At 39.6% G+C, this 26,385-nt stretch overlaps 2 protein-coding genes across 6 annotated transcripts in view; one reads left to right on the top strand and one right to left on the bottom strand.

The window, feature by feature from the left end:
• The window catches only part of tnrc6c2 (trinucleotide repeat containing adaptor 6C2), a 63,640-nt gene extending 56,088 nt beyond the window's left edge, over positions 1 to 7,552 (top strand). For all 4 annotated transcript variants that reach the window (XM_061910727.1, XM_061910717.1, XM_061910708.1 and 1 more), the window contains one exon: positions 656 to 7,552. In XM_061910727.1, the coding sequence (XP_061766711.1) occupies positions 656 to 1,001 (346 nt within the window). In that variant the 3' untranslated portion in view covers positions 1,002 to 7,552. The remainder of the gene's footprint in view (positions 1 to 655) is intronic.
• Positions 6,086 to 26,293, bottom strand: LOC133559223 (uncharacterized). Of its 2 annotated transcripts, XM_061910778.1 has the most exons (7): positions 25,664 to 26,293; positions 25,492 to 25,552; positions 18,904 to 19,020; positions 18,470 to 18,823; positions 11,213 to 11,608; positions 10,851 to 10,948; positions 6,086 to 10,677 (listed from the first exon to the last, which is right to left on the bottom strand). In XM_061910778.1, the coding sequence occupies exons 3-7, from the start codon at positions 18,959 to 18,961 to the stop codon at positions 10,489 to 10,491; spliced, it is 1,095 nt and encodes a 364-aa protein (XP_061766762.1). In that variant the 5' UTR covers positions 18,962 to 19,020; positions 25,492 to 25,552; positions 25,664 to 26,293; the 3' UTR covers positions 6,086 to 10,488. The 2 variants fall into 2 exon arrangements, with proteins under 2 accessions (XP_061766762.1, XP_061766768.1); XM_061910784.1 differs by lacking the exon at positions 25,492 to 25,552.
• Between the last annotated feature and the right edge of the window lie 92 nt (positions 26,294 to 26,385).

Below are 26,385 nucleotides of genomic sequence, written 5' to 3'. Positions count from 1 at the left end.
CACTCCTAATCGATAAATCTGATGAAATCTTCCTCGATGTCGCTTCTAAACAACTCTGCCAACTCCAAAGGTATGCACCGCTTCCTCTTGTCGTTTTCTGCTGCATATTTCACTACGTCCAGCTTGTAATCTGCAGTACATGATCTCCTTTTTGGTCCAATTTTTGTTCAGCCCTTCTCAGTTTTTATAAGTTACCGCCAACGATGAAATGATCCAGTTTAATAGCTACGGCAGTAGCATATAGCAGTTAGCATTCCATGACCCACAATGCACTTCTGCCATGACCCTCCCCCGCCGAATTCTTATTGGTTGACGTGTGTGTGATGATTGCTGACATTTTCTTCTTCTCTTCTGCGAATGAGATAAAAAATATTATTTTATATTTTATGGTAATGTGTTAATACTTTCACACATAAGTTTCTCCGGAGTATATGTCGCATCCCCGGCCAAACTATGAAAAAAACTGAGTTATAGTCCGAAAAATAGGGTGTATATCGTGATATAGATTTTAGGCTGTATCGCCCGGTATTATTGGCTTTTTCACTAGATTGTTTTGAAAGATAAAATGAAAAATAGAATCATTTATCCTAACCTGCACAATTGTGTTGTCATGGAAACAATATTTTGCTGACCCATGTTGTGCTTCCTGTGTCAGGTGTGTGCTGGGTAACACCACCATCTTGGCGGAGTTTGCCGGCGAGGAGGAGGTGAACCGCTTCTTTGCACAAGGCCAGTCGCTGTCCTCCAACACCACCACCAGCTGGCACGCCAACCCGGGACCCAATCAGAATCGAATGGGCGGGGCAGCGCTGTCCCACTCCATGGGCCAGTGGAGCAGCGGCGCAGGCAAGTCCAGCGGCGGCGACCTGCTTTGGGGAGGCGTGCCCCAGTACTCCAGCCTGTGGGGGCCTCCCAGCGGAGACGACGCCCGGGTGATGGGGAGCCCCACCCAGATTAACACCCTGCTGCCTGGAGACCTGCTGAGTGGGGAGTCCATGTAGGAGGATGCCACACCACGTCCATGGAGGAAGGCGGAGGGGCTTGTACAGGAGCAAAATCCAAGCAAATCATGTGGCGATAATCAGCACCATTTTGGAACTTTCTGGAACTGTGAAATGTGAAGCAGAAATCTGAGGTTTTCTCCCACACAGACTTAAGACCTCAGTCTTTTATTTTTGCAACAAACTGACGCATAAAACAAAAAACTTTTTTATTTTTATTTTAGAAGAAGCAATCAAAGCTGCCATCTACCTTTTTCCTCCAAGAAGAATGAAATCATCCCAAACAAAAGCAAGCATTCCCAGCATGCACTGCGGCCAATGAGGTGGTGGGAGGACCGCTCCTCGTTACCTTGTTTCTCAGCACTACAATTAGCCTTAAGTGCTCTCTGGCCCAGGTTCTTCTTCCCAAGCCGCCTTTTTCTTTAGTGGACTCATGAAGTACGTGATGTAGTCTTGCACACTTTCACCTTCTTTGACCGCAGCGTTTGTCTTCTCTGCAACGCTGCTGGCTGCTCGGGGTTCTGATGTCTGTCCCAAAATGTAAGCTATGTGCATATTAATCACGGACAAGACCACCCGGCTAATGGGGGTCACCTCCAGTTCTCACTGGTGCTTTTTCTCTTCAGTCTGACTCGGTGGGCAGGGAGGAAAAACACGACCCCACCTTTGACAGTTTACATTGTGCAATATCCACCCGACAACTTTTGCTTTTCTTCTTCTCGTCGTGTATTCCATTGTTGTTTGGAACTTGAAAGACCTTCCTTGGATTCCCTCCAGAGCGCCGGTCCCCCAAGTTTTAAAAGGCAGCGGGGACTGAACCCTGCAACAGAGGAAAATGTCCTCTTTGCGTGCCGTACCCAACAAAAACTGGATCCACAGGCCTCTGGGTATCTGGCACACTACCAAATAAAAGGACGGCGGTGCTCCTAATGCAGTAAACTTACGAGTGTTCTGGATCAACAGAGGAAAGACACTTTTTTTTTTTTTTTCATTTTGTTGGAAATCATAGCACTTATGAGGAGCTGCAGGCTCCAATCCAAGAAATCAAGACAGCTCTTTTTGGACGATTGATATCACTGTTACTCCAAATGTTTCTAAGCCTTGCGCTCTTCGGAGACCTGAAGCGTCTCCAGAGGCGGGGAAGTGAGAAGGGGGCGGGGGCGGCGGCGTTTGGAAGCCAGCGAGTGCCTCTGTACTGTGTTCCCCCCCTTAAGCCCCCTTGTCGAGTGTGCGGCGGCCATCACTACAGCAGCATCAGCCGCACTTCCTCTTAACAGGCTCAATCTGGCAATAACCACCTGCCTGCCTCTGATGTGGCCCACGCCCACCGACTCTTAAAAATTTTTTAAAAATAAATAAAAAATAAACACACAAAAATCACTTTAGCTGGAAGATTTAATAGTCATATTTCTGGATTTTTTGTTGTGGCGTTGAGACGCCGAAGTAGCCCTTCACTGTTCTTATACAGAAAACACTCGAATGGGATCAATACTATAGACTTTGATTGTGTTGGACAGTATTCTGTACTACTTCCAGTCCAGGTTGTTTCTTGTTCAACTCTTGTTTTGGTCCAAGCTGCTCTCATCGCCTAGCTGCTACACTGTCATCACCCCCCCCCCCCCCCCCCCGCCCCCCCTCCTCCAGTGGGCCCTTGTACCAGTTTCTATGCAAAAGACAAGAGGCCCTTCTACAAGCAGTCCCCTGCCCGAACCCACCCACCCCTACTGCGCACTTCACGATGGCTGCCATTTCTCCAAAACACTGTCGCCATCTTTAGTCGGAACACGTTATCAACAACACCCGCCGTGTCCGAGCATGATCTCAGGGTAGGGGGGGAGCGGACACCACCGCAACGACGCAGCTCTGAAACTCTGGCACACCTCGGCCTCCCAACACGTGGTGTGAAAAGAAGCCAACAAAGTGTGCCAACTTGACTGAAAGCACCCTAAGGGCGGGGCTGGGGGATCAATGTGTTGACGGGCAGCAGCATCACATCCTGGAATGACTGACATTTCTCTTTTATGTTTTTGTGGGACAAACCTAACCTCGCATTGGACGGTTCCAGTTTGCTACAGTGCACAGTTGATGGGTAATCCCGGGTACATATTTTTTTAAAACCAAAAAAAACTGCAAAAAAAAAATATCACACATTTTAACATCGTTTTTATGAAGTTTGACAGAAAAAAAAATCTTAAAAAACAAAACAAAAAGGTTGTATATGTTAAAGCTCTGCACTTCTAGCTGGAGGGTCGAGTCTCTCGTAACCCCAGGAAGAAGTAGACCAGCGACCCGGCTGCCTTTTATTTGAATCGTTTTTATGTTGACGTCCTGCTCAAAGCCGGCCCACTGATATGAACTGTACATTTCCACACAGCCAAAAAAAAAAAAAAAAAGGCTCCTGCGGGCCCAAACTGTATCAGGCTCGCTCACACGGCGACGAGTTGGAGAGGTACAAAGTCTTAAAAAGGAAGAAAAAAAAAAAGGCTACCTTTTTCAGGACGTGACGTCCTGCAGCACACAAGCAAAAATCACTATTGCCTGTTTCTGTAACTGCCTTGATGATCCAAGCTCAGACAGACCCAATAGCTGAGGAGTGGAAAACATGCTGCACCAGCACTGAGAGGCTCTCTTCTACATAGCAGTATCTTGCAACAGCAACACGCCTCCGATTGTAGCCTCTCAAATGTTACCTTTGTGATTGCCTCACCTGAAGATGAGCAATATGTTTGCTTTTTTTTCCTCTTTGTTTTCGTCCCCCCGCAAATATGCGAAGAAACCAATTTGGTTGTAAACGGATACTTGATCGTACAAAAGTTGGAGGTTGAAATTCTGCACATTTTGCTTTTTATGGACAAGATGCAGTGCATCGAAGCAAGTGTACTCTATTGTGTATTTCTTTAAAGTAAAAAAAAAAAAAAATGCCAGACATGATTATTCCCCTCAGCTTAGAGCGTTTCCCAAAATAACATGACTTACAGAAAAGAAATATTAAACACAAATACTTGAATCAATGAAATACAAAGGAAAAAGGGCCACACTCGAAAGAAAAAATAATCAACTTTGAAGAGGGAAATAAAGTCACAAAATGTCTTGATTTAACTTGGAAAATTAACCTTACAATAACTTTTTTTCCCCCAGGGACAAATGTTGATCATTTAAAAAAAAAAAAAAATTCACATTTGTCAAAAAAAAAGTTTTAATATTACGCGAGGAAAAACAAGTCGATATTTGACCAAGCAAATGTCATTTTTGTAGTAAAATGTGAAGTTTTTAAAAACAAGCTACTCTGAGGGGAAAAATATTTTACAATCAAGTTGTATTTTTGCTCACATTATTTTCCGAAAAATTGTGAAAACAATTCAGCGTGTAGAATTAACATTCTAAACGTAAACTTTATTCTACGTACATACTTCCACAATGTAAAAAATGTAAACTGTAAACAAGGTAAAAAATGGAAATTTATACGACGTACAAACATATACAAGGTCAAAACATACATTTTTTACAATGTCAAATGTGTCAACTTTATACGTCAAAAACACTATACTACGTTAAAAGCGTAAACTCTATATTACAACGTTCAAACCTACACAATGTTAAAAGCTTAAAGGCCTACTGAAATTTGATTTTTTTACTTAAACGGGGATAGCAGGTCCATTCTATGTGTCATACTTGATCATTTCGCGATATTGCCACATTTTTGCTGAAAGGATTAAGTAGAGAACATCGACGATAAAGTTTGCAACTTTTGGTCGCTAATGAAAAAGCCTTGCCTTTACCGGAAGTAGCAGACGATGACATCACCGGTGTGAGGGCTCCTCACATTGTTTATAATGTGAGCCTCCAGCAGCAAGAGCTATTCGGAACGAGAAAGCGAAAATTTCCCCATTATTTAAGCGGGTATGAAAGATTCGTGGATGAGGAAATTTAGAGTGAGGGACTAGAAAGAAAGAAAAAAGGCGATTGCATTGGGAGCAATTCAGATGTTTTTAGACACATTTACTAGAATAATTCTGGGAAATCTCTTATCTTTCTATTGTGTTGCTAGTGTTTTAGTGAGTTAAATAGTACCTGATAGTCAGAGGGGTGTGTCCACGGGTGTGTTGACGCCAGTCTCTGAGAGAAGTCACGAAGCTGCAGCAGGACAGAAGCTCCGCTGATCTCCGGTAAAAGGCAACTTTTTATAACAATTTTCTCACCGAAACCTGCCGGTTGACAAGTGGTCAGGCTCCATGTTCGCTCTACTGCTCTGATCCATAGTAAAGCTTCACCTCCGGGAATTTTAAACAAGGAAACACTGTGTGTTTGTGTGGCTAAAGGCTAAAGCTTCCCACCTCCATCTTTCTACTTTGACTCCTCCATTATTAATTGAACAATTTGCAAACGATTCAGCAACACAGTTTCCAGAATACTGTGTAATTATGCGATGAAAAGAGATGACTTTTAGCCCCAAGTGGTGCTGGGCTGATATGTCCCCTCCAACCAATAATGTCACAAACCCGCGTCATCATTCCGCGACGTTTTCAACAGGAAATTCCGCGGGAAATTTAAAATTGCAATTTAGTAAACTAAAAAGGCCGTATTGGCATGTGTTGCAATGTTAATATTTCATCATTGATATATAAACTATCAGACTGGTCGGTAGTAGTGGGTTTCAGTAGGCCTTTAAGCTTTTATACACTGTATACATTTTAATAAACTTTAACTTTTCTTTTTCTATTTTTATAGCGCTCATCCTGGTTAGGTTCAGGGTTAAGCTGGAGTCTATCCCAGCATGGGGAGACAATGCAAACTGATTGTGCGGCTATTGTAGGCTTTTTTTTTTTACATCATTTGTAAAAATAATTTCGATGTAAGATTACAACCTTAAATTATTGCACAACTTTTTTCGTAACGTAACATCTGTTTTCTGACTTCATCCTCTTGAGACGACCAAATAATTCTTACAGTTGAATTTCTGTTTTCTTTTGAAAGTGTGGCCCTAAAATCTCCTTGGTAACGGCAAACCGTCGAAAAGCTAGGCTGAGAGGGTTGAAATGTGTTGCATTGAGTTACAAATCCTTGCAAAAACTTTGAAATGCAAGTGTGTGTGTGTGTGTGTGTGTGTGTGTGTGTGTGTGTGTGTGTGTGTGTGTGTGTGTCACCTTCTAATGTTGCACTTAGTGTGTCGTAGCCCTCACTCAGCTAATCGTAGACAAAAGTACGGAGGGGAGACGGTGACAACTCATGTGTAAATGTTTACTCAAGGACTTAATGGACTTTTTCTTTTCATTGTATAAAAGTTTATCTACCTTATAGTGGCTTTTATTGTGGAATAATCCCCATGCAGGATTATCAATGAGTATTGCACCATTGTGTTCCCATGTAAAACGGTTAAAAAAAACAACTATTAAGGTGTGGCCATAGGAATTAGTGTTAGCTTCAAGAGCAATGGGAAACAGGAGGGGATGTCATTTCAGAGGTGCCTATAATTTTGTTTGATTCTTCTTCTGCAAAAGCCACTTGTTGTCATTTACAAGCATTTCATTTGTGTAACCGTGGAGCGAGTAGGAATCTATGACAGGAATGTTGTGTGTTTCATAAAAGCGTCAAACACGGACATGAAAACCTTGCAAAATGAAGATTTATGCTACTTTGCGAACTCTGGGATTGATCAGTGTTGTGTTGTCCTATTTCAAGTTGTTGACACATGATCTCTTTTTTTGTGTTTGTGTTGTTTGCCATTATTATGGGTCACTATCTTGCACACTTGTAAAAGATTCATGGATTTTTGTCTCAGGAAGGTCAGGGTTCTAACATCCCAACTCCTCCATCGTTTCTTCACAACTAAGCAACAGGCACCGGTGAAGCGATTGCTTTCTTTGTTTTGAGTTGAAAAGACAAGAAGAAATGTTTGTAGCAAGTTCCACATATTTACCAAATAAGACTGAGAATCAACTGAATTTAAAGAGAAAAAGAAAGTGCTTTACATGTGAAATCCCAAGTAGACGTTGCTTTACATTTGAAACAGATCAATGAAAATGTTCTTGCTTCTATGTGTATTCCTGTGCAGGATGTTACTTGTCAATCATCTCTCCGTGCAAACAGCTGGTTTTAAAAGGATCATGATCTATGCACAAAGTGGGAGGGGCAAGTCCTTGGGGTTCAGGGTTTGATGTCTGCTTTTTGTCTCTTGTCATGTTTTAGCGAGCCCTTACATCGCCATGCTGTGTAACCCTTTTAACCAATGAGCGCTTGTCCTTCTGCTAAAGCACTGTGGGTCCTACTGAGAAGAAGCCCAGGATTTTAATAAAAGGCTCTTTAAAGGGTTTTTTAGGATGGGGGAGTGGGGGGGATGGGGGTACTTTTGCCTTTACTTTAAAAAGAAAAGAAAAAAAACGTGCAAAAAAATGTCTGTAACTGAAATACAAAGTTGTGGCTTTTAATGTTGTTCCTTTTCCTCATAGAATGTGATTGTTAAGGACATGCACCGGACAAAAACAAGTTTCCATGTGAATTTATGGAGCTTATTTCCGATTCTATTAATAAAGTTCAGATTTTCTTGGCTGTTATTTCAGTTTGTCGTCTTTCTCTTTCTTTTCAGGAAAACAGAACACTGTATACATTTGTGTATAGCTCTACTTTAGCTGCTGGGTTGCCAGATGGGGAATAAGATAAGATCATAGATAACACTTTTAGCTTTACTTTTCAAAGAAAAATTAATTTTATTTTCCAAAGCATCCAGAAAGTATTCTAAGCGCTTCACTTTTTCCACATTTTATGTTACAAGTTATTCCATCAACCGATTGTCCCTCTCAAGGTCATGGGGGTGCTGGAGCCTATCCCAGCTGCACGCAGTCGGACAAGTCTATCACATTCACACACTAGGCCCAATTTAGTGTTGCCAATCAACCTATCCCCAGGTGCATGTCTTTGGAAGTGGGAGGAAGATAGAGACAAGTTATTCCAAAATGAATTAAATTAATGTTTGTCCTCAAACATGTGGAAAATATGAAGCGCTGTGTATACTTTTTGTGTGGACTGGTTTTGTGACATAGCTGGTATTGTGAAAGGAATTCTAATCAATTGTTGGTATTTGGCACTTACAAAAGTAAACAGTTTTAACAGGTCTTTTAAAAAGAAAAATACATTAGATAGGAAATACAGAATACAAACAACATATCTGGAATGTACTGCAATCAATTACAGTAGTTTTAGAAATGTACAGCATTTACCTTGGGAGAATTGACTTCTACACTAAGAGCTGCTTCTGTCAAACACACCATCAGCAGCTTCAATGAATCTGCCATTTATACAATTGTAATGTTCTTGGCTGGCATTTTGGACTCATTCTGTTTCAGTTTGGTGAAAACTCGCAGTGATACACTAAGTACTTCAAGTCAGCTACACGCTTTGTCATGTTTATTTCTTTGATTCAATTAATATCATGTGCTTCTTTCTAGCACTGACTTTCACATGCACTTTCTTCCTTTACGTCGTAAAAAAACAGTTATGTCGATTTCTAGCTCTAAGCTAATGTTAGCTCGTAAGACATCGGATGTTTCGGTTGGATCTTACGGGGTTCACTGTAACATTTGCCAACTAGCTGGTAGCTTAAAGCAGCAGAAAAGCTGGTGAGCTGGGGCACTTTTAAATCCTAAAAGTTATACAATTTATACTTTTTGCTGTGAAGTATTTTGCCAATTTCTAAACAAATGTAAAATAGAATACATTTAATACTTTAAATAAATACGTCCTATTGTTAAGTCTGATAAACAACCTTTTAAATTCTTCCAATGTTCAGGAAGTAAAATATTAGATGGAAATATTGTGCAAGTCACAACGCGGGAATGGCACTGAGTTGTGGGGATGACCCAAAAATGATAATCATTGTACATCTGGCAACGCTTTGTGTCCCACAAACATAGGAAATGCCCTCACACTTCGGCAAAAAGCAAGGGACAACACTATAAAAGTAAAAGGTGTCTATACTTAAGAGTAGTCAATGTATAGGTTTAATATGCACTGAGAATGTTGTGTGGATATTTTCCGACACAAGTGAACAGCAAGATAATATTGTGGCCGCACAAGAGAATATTCTCCAGATATTTGAGGGTAATATATTTTCTGACTTTGAAAAGTTCCTCTAAGGCAGGGGTCACCAACCTTTTTGAAAGCAAGAGCTACTTCTTGGGTACTGATTAATGCGAAGGGTTACCAGTTTGATACACACTTAAATAAATTGCCAGAAAGCCAATTTGCTCAATTTACCATTAATAAATCAATCTCTATATATTTAAAAAAAAAAATGGGTATTTCTGTCTGTCATTCCGTCGTACATTTTTTTTTCCTTTTACGGAAGGTTTTTTGTACAGAATAAATGATTAAAAAAACACTTAATTGAACGGTTTAAAAGAGAAAAAAACCCGAAAAAAATTAAAATACAATTTCGAAACAAAGTTTAGCTTCAATTTCGACTCTAAAATTCAAAATTCAACCGAAAAAAATGAATACAAAAATTAGCTAATTAATTTTTTTTTTTTTTTAAATAAAAAAATATTTTATGGAACATCATTTTCCTGATTAAAATTAATTTTAGAATTTTGATGACATGTTTTAAATAGGTTAAAATCCAATCTGAACTTTTTTTTATAATATATAACAAATTGGACCAAGCTATATTTCTAACAAAGACAAATCATTATTTCTTCTACATTTTCCAGAACAAAAATTTTAAAAGAAATTCAAAAGACTTTGAAATAGGATTTAAATTTGGTTCTACAGATTTTCTACATTTGCCAGAATATTTTTTTTTATTTTAATAAGTTTGAAGAAATATTTTACAAATATTCTTTGTCGAAAAAAACAGAAGCTAAAATGAATAATTAAATTAAAATGTATTTATTGTTCTGTTCAATAAAAAAAAAAAAAAAAATACTTGAACATTGATTTAAATTGTCAGGAAAGAAGAGGAAGGAATTTAAAAGGTAAAAAGGTATATGTGTTTAAAAATCCTAAAATAATTTTTTAGGTTGTATTTTTTTCTCAAAAATGTTCTTTCTGAAAGCTATAAGAAGCAAAGTTTAAAAAAAATATATGAATTTATTTAAACAAGTGAAGACCAAGTCTTTAAAATATTTTCTTGGGTTTAGAAATTCTATTTAAATTTTGTCTCTCTTAGAATTAAAAATGTCGAGCAAAGCGAGACCAGCTTGCTAATAAATAAATAAAATGTAAAAAATAGAGGCAGCTCACTGGTAAGTGCTGCTATTTTAGCTATTTTTAGAACAGGCCAGCGGGCGACTCATCTGGTGTTTACGGGCTACCTGGTGCCTGCGGGCACCGCGTTGGTGACCCCTGGTCTAAGGAGTTTAGATGGAGGCAAAAGTGAAATTGGGAGAGCTGCGTTTGTGTGCATGTACCGCGACATAACTCATTGGCTAGCATAGAAGTAATCTTTGCATCAAGCTATTCAGCTAGTTTGTTGTCTGACTTAACAAGTTCTACTTTACTTTCTGAGAGCCCCGTTTGAAGTTTCGTACTCGTTTCCTGGGCAGGATTTCTTCCTCCTGCAGTTTCTGTACACGCTCGGCTCCTCTAGATGCCGAGGATCCAATTTGTCAGCGGGGGTCTGCACGCCGACCATCTCCTCGTAGATGGGGACTTGAGGGTGCTGCTTGGAGCCGCACGCTTTTTTCTGCAAACAAAATCAGTGAGATGAATTTCCTGTCAATCAAAACAAAGTTTCATGGGTGTTGGCTGCCTTCCTTGTGAGGAAAGAAAAGCTGTTGTGAAACTGCTGTGGTGAGCTTGTGAGAGGAAGTGGGGTAACGCCTTTGACCGGCAGGTGATGGCAACACCAAAACTTACTTGGCAGAGCAGCAGCGTGGCGAGCAGCACAAGGAGGACCACCACGGAGGAAGAGAGCGCGTAGAGCAGCGTGGTGTAATCAGAGCAGCTGCACTGACCTGCCAGGACCGACAGACAAAAAGAAGCGCTGGGTCCTCTGATGTAGAAGAAGTAATAACAGGAAGTGTGGCAGTTAAAGAGTTCAGTGGAATTGCAGAAGCCAATGAGGCCACTTCCTTCCTAGGCTGAACAACAGATGGGGATCTTGAGAAGGTTGCAGCCGTTGTGCAATGATTAAGTGTTAGGAGGAGGGAACCAAACTCAACCAGGTGAAAGATGCTGTTAGGGGTTAATTGGGAAGCGGCCGCGAGGTCACCACCTACCTTGCACGGAAACAAAGACGGCCCGTCGGCTGTCTAGTGACGTGCTACCGTCATGGTGGCCGCGCAGGAGGAGCTGGCAGCTGTACAAGCCACCGTCCTCTGGCTGCAGCTGACGCAGGGTGAGGTTGTAAGTGAAGCCCGTGGGGCCCGGGGACGACCACAGCTGGAAGCGTGAGGAGGAGGAAGCGGAGGAGGAAGCGGAGGAGAGCGGCGGCCCGGTGCGGTGGTGGCGCTTGGAGTGGTAGAGCAGCTCCACGGGATCGCGGCCCCTTCGCCTCGTCAGGCTCACCCCCTCCACTGGCAGATCCTCGCCGCGGGGGGGGAGACAGGGGATGACGGCCGAGCCCCCGGCGCACACTTCTATCGGCCCCACGTCCACCCAACCACCGGGGGCGTCTCAAGGAGGAATGTAGGGATGAAAGCTTAGACAATGACCTTCATAGAAACTACACCAATTGTCTTAGTGACGCAGTTAGCATAATCACCGCAGGTGCTACTAAATTTGAATAATATTTTTTGTCAATTTGTTGGACTAATAATCCATCCATCCATTTTCTACCGCTTCTCCCTTTTGGGGTCGCAGTTGACTAAGACAATGACATATGTAACTGACATTTTATTTGACGCATAAAAAAAAGAAAAATGACCGAATCAAATTTAATTTGGTCTTGCAGTTAGGCAATTAGGGATGAAACTAGAGATGTCTGATTAGATCGGACTGCCGATATTATCGGGCGATAAATGCTTTGAAATGTAATATCGGAAAATATCGTTTTCAAAATTTTCGGTATTGGTTTCAAATGGTAAAGTTTATGACTTTTTAAAACGCCTCTGTGTACACAGACGTAGAGAGAAGTACAGAATGCCGATCAACCTTAAAGGCACTGCCTTTGCATAATATCTACGGCTTTTCACATATACAAAAGAATGCGAGTCATACTTGGTCAACAGAAACACAGGTCACACTGAAGGTGGCCGTATTAAACAACTTTAACACTGTAACAAATGTGCGCCACACTGTGAACCCACACCAAACAAGAATGACAAACACATTTCGGGAGAACATCCGCACCGTAACACAACAGAACAAATACCCAGAACCCCTTGCAGCACTAACTCTTCCGGGACACTGCAATATACACCCCCTGCCCGCTACCCCTCTTTAACAACTGGTTTTTTTTTTAATAACTAGAATAGACACACTGTTAGAAAACCCACTATTCTGCATATTTTGTGTTTGAGCAACACGGTGGTATTGGGGTTAGTGCATGTGCCTCACAATACGAAGGTCCTGAGTTGTCCTGGGTTCAATCCCGGGCTCGGGATCTTTCTGTGTGGAGTTTGCATGTTCTCCCCGTGACTGCGTGGGTTCCCTCCGGGTACTCCGCTTCCTCCCACCTCCAAAGACATGCACCTGGGGATAGGTGGATTGGCAACACTAAAATGGCCCTAGTGTGTGAATGTTGTCTGTCTGTCTGTGTTTGCTCTGCGATGAGATGGAGACTTGTACAGTGTGTACACTGCCTTCCGCCCGAATGCAGCTGATATAGGCTCCAGCAACCCCCCGCGACCCCGAACAGGACAAGCGGTGGAAATGGATGGATGGATGTCCTTGTTTTAATGATAAAATGTTAAATGTCTCCTGTTTTCATGTTAGCATTTAAATTAGCAACTTTCCATGAGTGCAGCTATTAATCATGTTTTTTTTCATAATTTATTTTAAAATAGTTACACTGTCTCAAGTTTTACCGCGGTTATTATCACTTTTTCTTCTTAAATCCCTCTTAGAAATATATCCAAATCAGAACTCTTAAACGGCGCACGAATGAGTTACAAAGGAGAACCAATCAAATGGTTTGCTTTGTGAGATAAGAAAGTTGGAATTCTCACCACCAAAACAAAACTGTCTGCATCAAAGAAGTCCCACATCAAAATGTGTACACCTGGGAGACAGGAGAGGACTAATGTTGACTAAATTCACTGTAATTTTAGTTGACTCAAAGGTTTTAACAATGTAAGTCAATTTAGATGACTGAAATATGACTAAAACTAAACAGCATTTTGCTCAAAAGACAAAAACTATAATAAACAGCTGTCAAAATTTACAGTGCATCTGAGTAAGCATAAAGGGTATTATTGTGAAAAAGTTTAGATTTTCTTTGGCTTGAAGTCAGCGGACCAAGTTAGTGTTTGGTTGTTTATACAGGTTACAGTAGTTCACCTCTTTTTAAAATTGTATAACAAATCATTCCACTTGACCATCTATTACAGGTGAAAATATTACTGATTTGATCAGGTTTGCATGTTTTCCCCGTGACTGCGTGGGTTTCCTCCCACCTCCAAAGACATCCACCTGGGGATAGGTTGATTAGCAACACTAAATTGGCCCTAGTGTGTGAATGTTGTCTGTGTTGGCCCTGTGACGAGGTGGCGACTTGTCCAGGGTGTACCCCGCCTTCCGCCCAAGTGCAGCTGGGCCCGAAAAGGACAAGTGGTAAAAAATGGATGGATGCGATATGACAGTAATGAGATTGTTTCCAACCATATACAGTTAAGAATGTAAAAACTTAGCACAGGTGATGCTGACAGTTTGACATTGGAACGGATTTGATTCTTGTCTATAATGTAAACAAACATGAATCAGCGTCCTAATTGGATTGAAACAAAAATGTACATGGCTGTAATTTGTCAGGTCACGTTAGTGGTAAAACAAGCCTGCTGGTTCGCAGTAATTGTTTAAGCCCCGGTATAAAAAAAAACTTAAAAGGAACAATATTGATGACTAGGTTGCCATGGCATTCACTCCAAAGCATACCCAGTACATATTATCCAGAATACAAAGAGGTGTTTTAAATGCAAATTATTATAGGTCCCTTTTGAGGATGAAGGCCGTTTAAGTCAAAATGTTCAAATTTAAAAAGAAACAAAAATACTGTATGCAGCGGGGAGCAGTGAGCAGAGCTCACAAATTAATGTGGACGGCCATGACTCAGCACCGACATACAGAAAAATTTGATGAACACAGTTTACAGTGTTCTATATTATTCATGTACCATTGTGTACTTAATGTTTTGAGTTAATTAAAAAATATATTTTTTATTTTTTTATTTGTGGCTGTTTAGTCCTGTGGTTGTCAGGTGGGCAGACCCTTGAAAGGGGAGCTACAGTATGATGATTTTTGTCTTTTGAGTTATAAATGTTACTTGTGTTAATCAAGTTGGGCGTAAGCTTGCAAACAGCTTTGGACGCCTCTGTTTTGAAAGTTTTGCAGTCTTTTTTTTAACAGTGGAAGCACTACTGTAGAAATTTGTATTACTGTATACAGTGCAACAGGAAAGTATTCACAGCGCATAACTTTTCCACATTTTGTTATGTTGCAGCCTTATTCCAAAATGGAATACATTTATTTTCCCCAGAAAAAAAATAGACAATGTAAAAATGTTTTTTTTATTTTGCAAAATGTAATAATTAAAAACATAATAAATTCACATGTACATAATTATGTACAGCCTTTGCTCAATACTTTTTTGATGCATCCTTGGCAGTAGTTACAGCCTCAAGTTTTTTTGTTTATTTTTAATACAATGTCACAAGCTTGGCACACTTATCTTTGGACAGTTTTGCCCATTCCTCTTTCCAGCACATCTCAAGCTCCATTGGGTTGGATGTAAAGTGTTGGTTTTCATCCAGGATGTCTCTGTACATTGCTGCATTCATCTTAGTCTAGTCATGGAGGTGACCAAGAACCCAATAGACACTCTGTCAGAGCTACAGCATTCCTCTGTGAAGAGATGAGGACCTTCCAGAAGAACCACCATCTTTACAGAAATCCACAAATCAGGCCTGTATGGTAAAATGGCCAGACGGAAGCCATTTCTGAAGTAAAATGACAAAATTGTCAAAATGCACCTGAAAGACTGACAAGCGAAACAAAATTGTGTGAATGCCAGGCATCATGTTTGGAGGAACCCAGGCCCCTCTCCTCACCAGGCCAATACATGGTGGTGGCAGCGTCATGCTGTGGGGTTGTTTTCAGCGGAAAAATTGGGAGACTAGCTAGCATAGATTAAAAAAATAATTTAGTAATGCACAGAGACATCCAGGATCAAAACGGTTTCTATCCAACCTGAGGGAGGTTGACAGGTGCTTCAAAAAAGAATGGGTAAAACTGCCCAAAAGATAAGTGTGCCAAGCTTGTGGCACTGTATTCAAAAAGACTTGAGGCTGTAATTGCTGCCAAAGGTGCATCAACAAAGCATTGGTAAAAGACTGTGAATACTTATGTACATGTGATGTTTTTTTTTATTTTATTTTAATACATTTGCAATATTTAAAAAAAAAAAGTTTTCCAATTGTCATTATGGGGTATTACATTTCAAAATAAAGCTAACATAATAAAATGGAGGGAAAAAATGACGTGCTGTGAATACTTTCTGGATACATTGAAGGTTCTCTGCTCGTCGCTCTGCTGCCAGGAGCTTCCAGTATTACTACTACTCCTCGTTTCATACTGTCCCGTCTACCCTGAAGTCTAGAAAATAAACACGTCCGTGTTGTCCATTCGCCATTTTCTACAAGACCGTTTTGTCAACATAGACCAGTAAGTATTCCATTGGATTAGCCATTAAACTCAGAGAAAAAACATCTTAACATTGCAACGTGTTTTGAGGAAATACAAGAGAAGGTAGGATAAAGAAATATTTTCATCTAATAGTGGCATGTGCACAATATCACTGACATGCAATGAGATATGTTGTGATCCCAAAAGTTAGTTTTAAAGATTTATAATAACAGTGTACATCAAAATATAAATCGCTGATACTTTGGAGAAGGTGGGGCATTGATGGTTTCATTAAAAGGGAATGAACAGTTTGCAAACAGTCTTAGAAAACTGTTAATAAAAGTGACTGTCGCAAAATTTACACTAAAAGATATCCAATATATTTTATCAAGACCACAAGGAAGTGCATTAAATGCAGATTAGATTAATCAAAAATCCCATTTAACAGGATAAGAAATATTTCACTGAATCGGTGCCATTTGAGTCTCTAGAAAGTAAACTGTATCAAGATAAAATAAATATTTATTTTATTTAACAAATCTGCACATTGATGTGATCACATATTCAATGTATAGTTTAAAATAAATATTTAAACCACTACCTTGAACACTGAAAAAACTCGGGGACTTTTACAAGTGCATCTTTCAACAAAGCGTGGTTGGTAGTTTAGTTACAAGAACAAAGCATTCAAAATCCACCAGTAAGGAGGCGTGAGCCCATTCATTCAGGTCAAATCAAGTCTGGGATTAAGACGAGAACTTTTTTTTTTTTCGTTTCCTAAATTAGATTTGACTAATTTAATCAATTGGTTGGATCTTTTCCTAGTCCAGATCTAACCTGGATCTGTAGAGACACCGTTTGCTACACCTGCGCTCGTTGACCTATGGAGGCTTTGTTCATTAACACACCATAAACCACCCTTCTAAAATGTCTACTTGTAAAAACTGTTGAGTTCTCTTTGGGTTTAAATACAAGTCTAAAGTTTAAACGTTAAATATATTTTTACTATTTGATGATTTTCACAGCCCATCAATTAATTTTTTATATCTACCATTCCACCAAAATGTGCCGCTTACTTGTTGTAACTCAAAAGAAACAGAGTTCTGTCTCTTAAAACTGTATGTCGGGTTAATAAATATATTGAACTTCGATATATGTTAAAGTCCTAAGCCGAAGACGATTCCACATCCGCAGGGCAGGCAGGAGTCCCACCACAAATCTTTTCTACCTACAGCCATAAGAATGCTCCTATAAGATTACTGTGATCTGCTTTTTTCTTGGTGTGCAATATGTGTGTTTAATCTATACATAGTACAATCGTTAGTGTATTATTTATTTTTTATTTTTAGTTTTTCATTACATTTGATTTTGTTACCATATGCAAAAATCTGCACTGCAACTACAAAATTTCCACATTGTGGGATAAATACAACGTTATCCTATCCTTAACAGGACTGAAAATAACAGGAGTGTGTTTTAGCATAGAATTGGCAAATTTGATTTGTCATATTTAGTCCAAGAAACAAAAAGAAAGCCTCCATTAGTCAACCATGTGGAAGCGCAGGTGTATCTGTTGTGGGTCTCTTGATGTTTTTATTCATCCAGGTCAGATCTAGTCTAGGACTAAAATTATATCTGACCAATTGATTACACTAGTCGGAAAAGTTCAACAATAATTCATCCAGGTCAGATCTAGTCTAGGACTAAAACTATATCTGACCAATTGATTACACTGGTCGGAAAAGTTCAGCAATACAATACATTGCTTTTGTTTTTTGGTGCGTTAACATTTATGTTAACGCACCAAAAAAATAAGTTAATGTTTTTATAAGATGTTAATACATCTTATAAAAACAGACTTCAGTTAGGAACAGCTTTGCAATTTAAATTAGATATTTTCAGCCATCAGCCCTTTTAAATTTAAGCTAAAATATATATGTACTCCCTGGCGTTCAAATCCAATCACACAGGATATCTTGGGTCGTTTTCCTTCTTATTTTTTGCATTTTATTTATTTATTACATTTTACTATTTTAATGTGATATTTTCTTGCACTTCTTTTATGGCATACTTGCTACTAGTATATTCATCTTGCTGTGTTAAAAACGTGCATTCGACACTGCTTTGCACTATATTTTAATTTTATGTTTGTAGAGCACTATGGCAATATGTTTAAATGTGCTATAATAATTATGAAACTGAACCGACCTGAAAAACAGATGACTCCATGAAGCCAGTTTTTTTTGTTATGTATCAATCTTTTGATCTACCACAATGAAATACATTTAAATCAATACCTCACATTAAAGGTTTTTGTCAATATTTATTACATCATAATTAATTTCAAATTCATTTTAATCACTTCAAAGCACTATTGTAATCTTATCGTGACATGTGCACTGTATCACTGACCAACTGATAGGATTGGTCAGATTTAGTTTGGGGTACAAAAAAAGGGAACACCTCCAAAAGTCAACCAGTGAGGGAGCGCAGGTGTAGAAAACATTTTTGGGAGTCTATGAATGTTCCCATTGTTCTAGACTAGATGTAACAAATCAAATTCTATGAGTATGAACTGATGAAACCTGTTTGGATGAGAGGCGAAACATCTTCTGAGACAAACCTAATAGTTCAACTGCGATCGATTGAATACCCTGAGAATTGTTGTTGTGCATCGACAGATCAAGTGTACTCACCAGTATCAACAAGGAGGAAGAATTCTGTCTCTCCCGTTCGGTGTTCATCCTCAGAAGAAGGGTTCTCTATCACAAACTCACAAACGTATCGGTCGGTGTCATTGGCTTTGAGGTCAGACATTGTCACATTCACAGAGTGGTTGCTTGGGTCGCCGTTGACCGCCAGACGCCGTTTGTCACGAGCCTTTTCCACATGCGCCTCCGTCCCCTTGTACTTGAAGAGAACATCATCAGGATGCAACCAAGTGCGCTTTAAAGAGAAGGCTGCAGGTGAATGGATGCTAGACTTGATGGAGCAAGGAAAGACTACCAAGTCACCCTCCTGCCTCTCAAGGAATTGAATGTCACCGCACACTACCAACACAAAAAGGACCACAAAGGTTAAAGAAAAGCATAATTTATCCTAAATCGGAATGGCTCAAAGTCTAACTCACCAAACACACAGTGAATCACCAACAGAGTCCACAGAAAACAGATCCCAATCATCTTCATATCACTCAAGGCTCTTCAGTTCCAGAGACAGCAGGTAATAACACATGCAAGAACCAAAACTGCACAAAGAACAGCGACCCTAATTCAGAGGAACTCTAGCAAGCTCCACCTTCTTACCTCAAGGGCAAACAAAAGAGGAAGCCTTGGTTAGCCCAAAGCGCAAGTTTGCTCAAAGATAAACAGCAAGAGAACTGTAGCTCCCTTTTGGAATTCACACATGCTGATGAGCAAAAGCAACAACCTGACACATGAATTACAAAAACAGAACTCGAGACCTCAAACTACATCCAATCAAAACCAACATTTGTTGGAACCAAGAGTGAGGTGACCTTTTTCAATAGCGTGGAAAATACTTTAACTTGATTCTCTCTTTGACTTGTTTTTCTCAGAAAAGAGGATAGAATGAGGTCTAGTTTGTGATTGGCTACATCAGTGGTTCTCAACCTTTTTTCAGTGATGTACCCCCTGTGAACATTTTTTTTAATTCAAGTACCCCTTAATCAGAGCAAATAATTTTGGGTTGAAAAACTGAGATAAAGAAGTAAACTACAGCACTGTGTCATCAGTTTCTGATTTATTAAATTGTATAACAGTGCAAAACATTGCTCATTTGTAGTGGTCTTTCTTGAACTATTTGGAAAAAAGATATAAAAAAACAAAAAACTTGTTGAAAAATAAACAAGTGATTCAATCATAAATAAAAAAATTTACACATAGATCATCAACTTAAAGCGCACTCTTTCCGGATTGTAATAGAGATCCATCTGGATTCATGAACTTAATTCTAAACATTTCTTCTCAAAAAAAAAGAAATATTTAACATCAATATTCATGGAACATGTCCACAAAAAATCTAGATGTCAACACTAATTATTTTTTTTTACAGTTTATGAATGTACATTCATATTTTGTTGAAGTATTATTAAATACATATATTAATAAAGGATTTTTGAATTGTTGCTATTTTTACAATATTTAAAAAAGAATCTCACATACCCCTTGGCATACCTTCAAGTACCCCCAGGGATACGCGTACCCCCATTTGAGAACCACTGGGCCACATGATGCTATTTTAAAATAGTGTGAAGACTTTAAAACATTTTAATACAAAAGGTCAGAAATTGTTTGTCAGTGTTGGTATGTTTCAAAATTCTCAATCCAATTTACATCTGAGCCTGCTAATGAAATATTTTTTACAGTACCAAATTGGAATATAGATATTAAAACATTCACAAAATGCGGTCACATAAACTGATTTTGTTTACATTATCTTTTTGTAAAAAAAAATTTAAAAAAATGTATCAAAAGAGAGAAGATGGAAAAAGGACAGGCTGCATGTGTCCTTTGCCATTTTTAAAGAAAGCCTGCTTTCCTTTCAGATGACTGTAAAAGCAGATATGAATGTATATCTATCTCAAATTATATCTAACTGTAACAACCCCAGAGTCCTGTTTAAAACTATTAACACTGTCATTGATGCTCCCAAATCTGTTGGTTTTGATGCTTCTTTTGAATTCTGTGAAAATTGTCTCCATTTTTTCACTGACAAAATTAAGTCAACGAGAGCCACTTTATCCCAGCCTTCATATGACCCTTCTGTTCCTCGGCTTTTCTCTTCTGTTTTCCATCAGTTTGAGCCAGTGTCCTTTTCTTTTTTAAATGACACAGTTAGTCATATGAAGCCCTCTGGTTCTCCTGCAGATACCCTCCCACCTCACCTGTTTGGATCAAATGTCCGTAACATTATCAATAGTAGCCTCTCTTCTGGAATAGTTCCAGTAGAGTTTTAACATGCACTTGTATGACCTCTACTTAAAAAGCCAAGCCTGGACCCCTCTCTCCGCTCTAACCTCTCTCTAATCTTCCATACATTTCCAAAAAATTAGAGAAGGTTGTTTACAGTCAGTTGTTGCCCTTCTTAGAGCATAATGGTATCACTGAGCTGTTCCAGTCCGGTTTTAAAGCCCTCCACAGCACAGAGTCAGCGCTTCTAAAAGTTTTTAACGATATCCTCCTGTCAACTGATTCTGGCAAATATGTCGTCATGGTGCTTTTAGATCTTTCTGCTGCGTTCGACACTATCGACCACGCCACCTTTATCACTCGTCTTGAGAACTGTGTGGGTATTAAGGGCGCCACCCTCAACTGGTTCCGGTCGTACCTAGCCGACAGGAGTTTTTGTGTAAAAATAAACAGTTTTATGTCTTCCACAGCTCTTCTACCACACGGGGTCCCCCAGGGCTCAGTCCTTGCCCCAATCCTATTTGCGCTTTACCTTCTCCCCCTTGGTTCTATTTTTAGGAAGTATGGTATTGCATTTCATTTTTATGCCGACGATTGCCGGATCTATTTTCCCATGGCACAAAATAACAGTTCAACGTCACATTGACTGCCTCCACGACATCAAAGCCTGGCTTTCAGCTAACTTCCTGAGTCTAAATGAAGACAAAACAGAAGTTATGTTGTTCGGTCCAAGTCGCTCTCCCTCCACCAACGTTGAACTCGGCACTCTGACCCCGTATCTCAGCGACTGTGTCACAAACCTGGGAGTAAAGTTTGACTCAGATTTTAAATTCGAAAAACAAATCAGCAGCGTCGTTCAAAAAAGCTTTTATCAATTATGCCAAATAGCGAAAGTGAAAGTGCTTCTGTCAGGACATGATCTCGAGAAATTAATTCACGCCTTTATCTCGAATCGTTTAGACTACTGCAATGCCCTGTATGTAGGCATTAGCCAGGCCTCCCTCGCCCGCCTGCAGCTCGTGGAGAACTCTGCTGCTCGTCTGCTAACACAGACCCGCAGACGTGAGCACATCACCCCTATATTAGCGTCCCTTCACTGGCTCCCTGTGCGTTATCCAATCAATGTTAAACTCCTTCTATTTGCTTTTAAATGTCTAAACAACCTCGCGTCAAAATATCTCTCCGACCTCCTTCAGCCTTACTGCCCCACCCGATCCCAAAGATCAGCTGCTACTGACGGTCCCTGACAGAAGGCTGAAGCTTAGAGGGGACAGAGCTTTCGCCGCTGCTGCTCCCAAGCTCTGTAACGACCTACCCCTGAGTGTTAGACATGACTCCTCTCTTCCTGTTTTTAAATCTCTCTTAAAAACATACTTTTATTCCTTGGTTTTTAACACTTTAGTGCTATCCATCCTGCAATGGTGCCCCATTATACACCTGCTGTGAACCTGTTTTTATGTTTTTATTTATTTCTGTTTTTTTCATGTTCTGTTTGTCCTGTTTTGTTTGCTCGGTCCTCATATTATCTTTTAACCTGCCCATTGTACAGCACTTTGGCTACCCCTGTGGTGAATTTTAAATGTGCTTTATAAATAAAGTAGATTTGATTTATTTTTAAATAGCCAACCTTGTTAGTGTTCCCAAGTAACATTAACACTAGCTAAAATGTTGTCATCTCAACCCAGCACAGTACCATAGACAAATGTATTTCATTGTATTGTGTATTTGATGCGCTATGCTTCTGTAACGAAGGCCATACAGTGTGGCTGTGCAAGTATGTACAGTTAGGTCCATAAATATTTGGACATTGACACAATTTTCAGTATTCCAACTCTGTACAAAGCCACAATGAATTTGAAATGAAACAGTCAATATGTGCTTTAAGTGCAGACTTTGAGCTTTAATTTAAGGGTATTTACATCCTAATCAGATGAACAGTGTAGGAATTACAAACATTTTATATGTGCCTTCCACCTTTTAAGTGACCAAAAGTAATTGGACAAACTAACATTCATAAATCAAATAGTCACTTTTTAATACTTTGTTGCAACCTCTTTGCAGTCAATGACAGCCTGAAGGCTGGAACCCACAGACATCACCAGACGCTGGGTTCCATCCCAGTTAATGCTCTGCCAGGCCTCTGCTGGAGCAGTCTACCGTTCCTGCTTGTTCTTTGGGCATTTTCCCTTCAGTTTGGACTTCAGCAAGTGAAATGCATGCCCAATCGGATTCAGGTCAGGTGAATGACATTGACTTAGCTATTGCAGAACATGCCACTTCTTTACCTTAAAAACTATTTTGTTGCTTTCGCAGTATGCTTCAGGTCATTGTGCATCTGCTTTGAGAAGCGCCGTCCAATAAGCAGATAATATTGCCCGAAACATTTCAGAATCCATTCTGCTGCTCGTGTCAGCTGACACATCAATAAATATCAGAGATCCAGTTCCACTGTCAGCCATGCATGCATGCCCACGCCATTACAAAACCATGCTTCACTGATGAGCTGGTATGCTTTGGATTTTTAACAGTTCCTTCCCTTCCCCATTCTCTTCTCTTTCCATTATTCTGGTACAAGTTGATCTTTGTCTCATCTGTCCATGTTGTTCCAGAACTGCACAGGCTCTTTTAGATGTTTCTTGGCTAACTCTAATCTGGCCTTCCTGTTTTGGGGGCTCACAAATGGTTTACACCTTGTGATGAAACCCCTGTATTTCTTCTGGTGAAGTATTCTCTTAATTGTTGACTTAGACACAGATACACTTACCTCCTGGGGAGTTTTCTTCATCTGGCCAACTGTTGTGAAGGTTTTTTCTCTTGACAAGGGAAAAGATTTGTCTGTCATCCACCACACTTGTTTTCCGTGGTCTTCCAGATCTTTTGGTGTTGCTGAGCTCAGCAGTACATTCTCTCTTTTTAAGAATGTACCAAACAGTTGACCAAGCCACACCTATTGTTTTTGCTATCTCTCTGACGGGTTTGTTTTGATTTTTCAGCCTAATGATGGCTTGCTTCACTGACACCTCTTTGGACTTCATATTGAGAGATGACCTCCCCAGATTCCAAATTAATATACCACACTTGAAATGAACTGTAGGCCTCTTAGCTGCTCCTTGTAAATGAAATAACGAGGGAATAACACACCTGGCCATAGAACAGCTGAGTAGCCAATTGTCCAATTACTTTTGGTCCCTTAAAAGGGGGAAGGCACATACAAAATGTGTTGTAATTCATACACCGTTAACCTGATTTGGATGCAAATACCTTCAAATTATAGCTCAAAGTCTGCACTTAACGCACATCTTGAATGTTTCATTTCAAATCCATTGTGGTGTTGTACAGAGGTGGAATACTGAAAATTGTGTCAATGTTCAAATATTTGTGGACTTAACTGTACGTTAGTAAAACCTACTCACAAACACTTGAAGGGCTTGCGCTAAACAGAGTTGACAGCTCTGGATTTCAGATGCATAGCACGCTAGACACTTACATATTCGACCAACACTAAACATAGGCTGGACCAGTGGTTCCACGACCTGGAGGAGAGTGACGTTTATGGGTGTGGGGGTATAACGGTACAACTTGGTAAACCTCACTCACACTCCACCCGAAGAGCTTTTGCTGGACAGCTCGGGTTTTCAGTTCAATGCCTCGAACGCTCAACTGATATACTGTCGCACTGAACAATAAATCTTGTATTATACCCAATCTTAATTGCGAAATCTACCAGTACTGTGTACTTTAAATTAAACAATTGGTTTATCACGCCTCTGTGGGTATTGTCATGTTGAAAGAAATGTAATATAAAGTTATGGACATGTAATTTTTAAAAATAACTTTTAGTGTAGTTAGATTACGACACATTTATTACAGATTGCCATATCTGTCAGGTTTCTGATGTATGTCTGACGACTCCCACCCAATGTTAAACTCATTCCTAAATTCTTGGCTCTGTGGGTCAAACGGGGGTATAGAAGGCTGCTCTAGCATCTACTGTCCACTAGATGGCGGTGGATTTAATGTCTCACAAACCTAAATTCAAAAATTAAAGCACACCAACCAGAAGAATGCAATGACATGTTTATTTACGCAAGTTTTAAAACACAGCAGGTCAATTAATACATTAATACTGCCTCAACATGCAAAACATTTTTACATTTTGGGTGCCATTGATGGTAAATGGGTTATACTTATAAAGCTTGTAGCCTCAATGTACTCAATTTCCAAATTCACCCACTGTTGGCATGAAAGGCCTTAACCTCGACCCATCAGGAACAAGGGTAAAGTGTTTTGCTCAAGGACACAACGGATGAGATTAGGATGGCGGAAGCCGGGGATATAACCAGGAATGCTCAGGTTGCTGGCAAGTCGCTCTACCAGCGGAGCCACGCCGTCCCCAAAGTCAATTAATTTCATTAATACCGTAAATTAAAACATGGATGAAACCTGCCTAAACGGGAATGTGATACATATTTACATTTTGGGAGCCAAAAAGTTCATCTTTAATATTATTTTCTTAACATTTTGCAAAGGAATTAAGTTTTTTTCCTTTATACATTGTTGGTGACTTCTTTATATGACTGTGCAAACTTGCACTGCGTACAATGCTGCATTTGATCAATACAGCATTTGCATGTTAGGTAACAAAAAAAAAATCACATCTCCAAGTGTTTTTATATAAATAAAAACGTTTGAAAATGCATACTTTTTGGTCAGAAACAAATGACAGTGTAGGTTCAGTTTAACAAGGCTGTTTAAAAGCCATTTAAACTGATTGTTGGTTCACTTACCATTTCAGTCCCTCCCATGGCTACCATTTGATTTGACGTGCCTCCGCTTCTACCATCTCTACTATAACAGTCGGAATTACACAGCATATGTCCATTACACATGAATAAACACCAGGCCTAACATCCAGTTGTACAGTACAGACCGACATTACAAGGAACAGCAGGTACTTACTGAGATTAAATGGCCTGTAGCGCCAGTTGAGTGGGCACAAGGCTGAAAAGTTGAGTGGGAAGGGCTACAGACGACAAACAGATACAAAGCAAGCAGTAAGTGAGCGGCAGCAACACTGACTGGTGTAATCCATTTCTTTTTAATCCAGGAAAGAATTTTACAATCTTTCTTTTTACTGTCTTCATGTGACCAACCTGACTGTATGTCCCATACAGCAAATCCCCCACCCCCAGACTGATGCAACAATAAACATGTAAGAATTTTAAATACAGAGGGTAATGAGATCTACCCTAGAATACACATACTGCAGTAAATAAATTCAACTTTGGCTCTTTCTGTAACAACCATTTGTTGTATTCATTAGTTAAAAAAAGGTTAATAAGTAATGTAGTTTGGATTCCCATTACATTATAACCCCTTTAAATGATTAGAGCTGATATTTGCTGCAGATACTGTATAGCTGGGTGATATTTGCATAACGTGTACACTTAGGGCAACATAAGTTAATGCCTACATTTCTAAATGTAATACCTTTAATATACTTTCAACCATTTGTTCATATGCTTTGTGATATCATGCAGTAGTTTGGACCACAAGTTGACCATCATAGTTCAAAGCAAGCTTTTAGGTCATTTAAAATTTGAGGTCTTTAAAAAAATGTCAAGTTGGTGCCACACAGAGAATGATGGCCAACTTGCATCTTAAAATAAAAAGCATTGTAC

The sequence above is a fragment of the Nerophis ophidion genome, linkage group LG01, assembly GCF_033978795.1.
Source record: "Nerophis ophidion isolate RoL-2023_Sa linkage group LG01, RoL_Noph_v1.0, whole genome shotgun sequence".
Lineage (NCBI taxonomy): Eukaryota > Metazoa > Chordata > Actinopteri > Syngnathiformes > Syngnathidae > Nerophis > Nerophis ophidion.
This window is presented reverse-complemented; position numbering and strand designations above follow the sequence as displayed.

Excerpts from the sequence above, each read along its gene's own strand:
- LOC133559223 (XM_061910778.1), bottom strand. The coding sequence starts at position 18,961 with ATGAAGATGATTGGGATCTGTTTTCTGTGGACTCTGTTGGTGATTCAC. Across the intron at positions 11,609-18,469 it reads CTTCCTCCTTGTTGATACTG|ACGCCCCCGGTGGTTGGGTG; the intron begins GTGAGTACACTT and ends TTCCTCCTTGAG. Across the intron at positions 10,678-10,850 it reads CCACGCTGCTGCTCTGCCAA|AAAAAAGCGTGCGGCTCCAA; the intron begins GTAAGTTTTGGT and ends TTTTGTTTGCAG.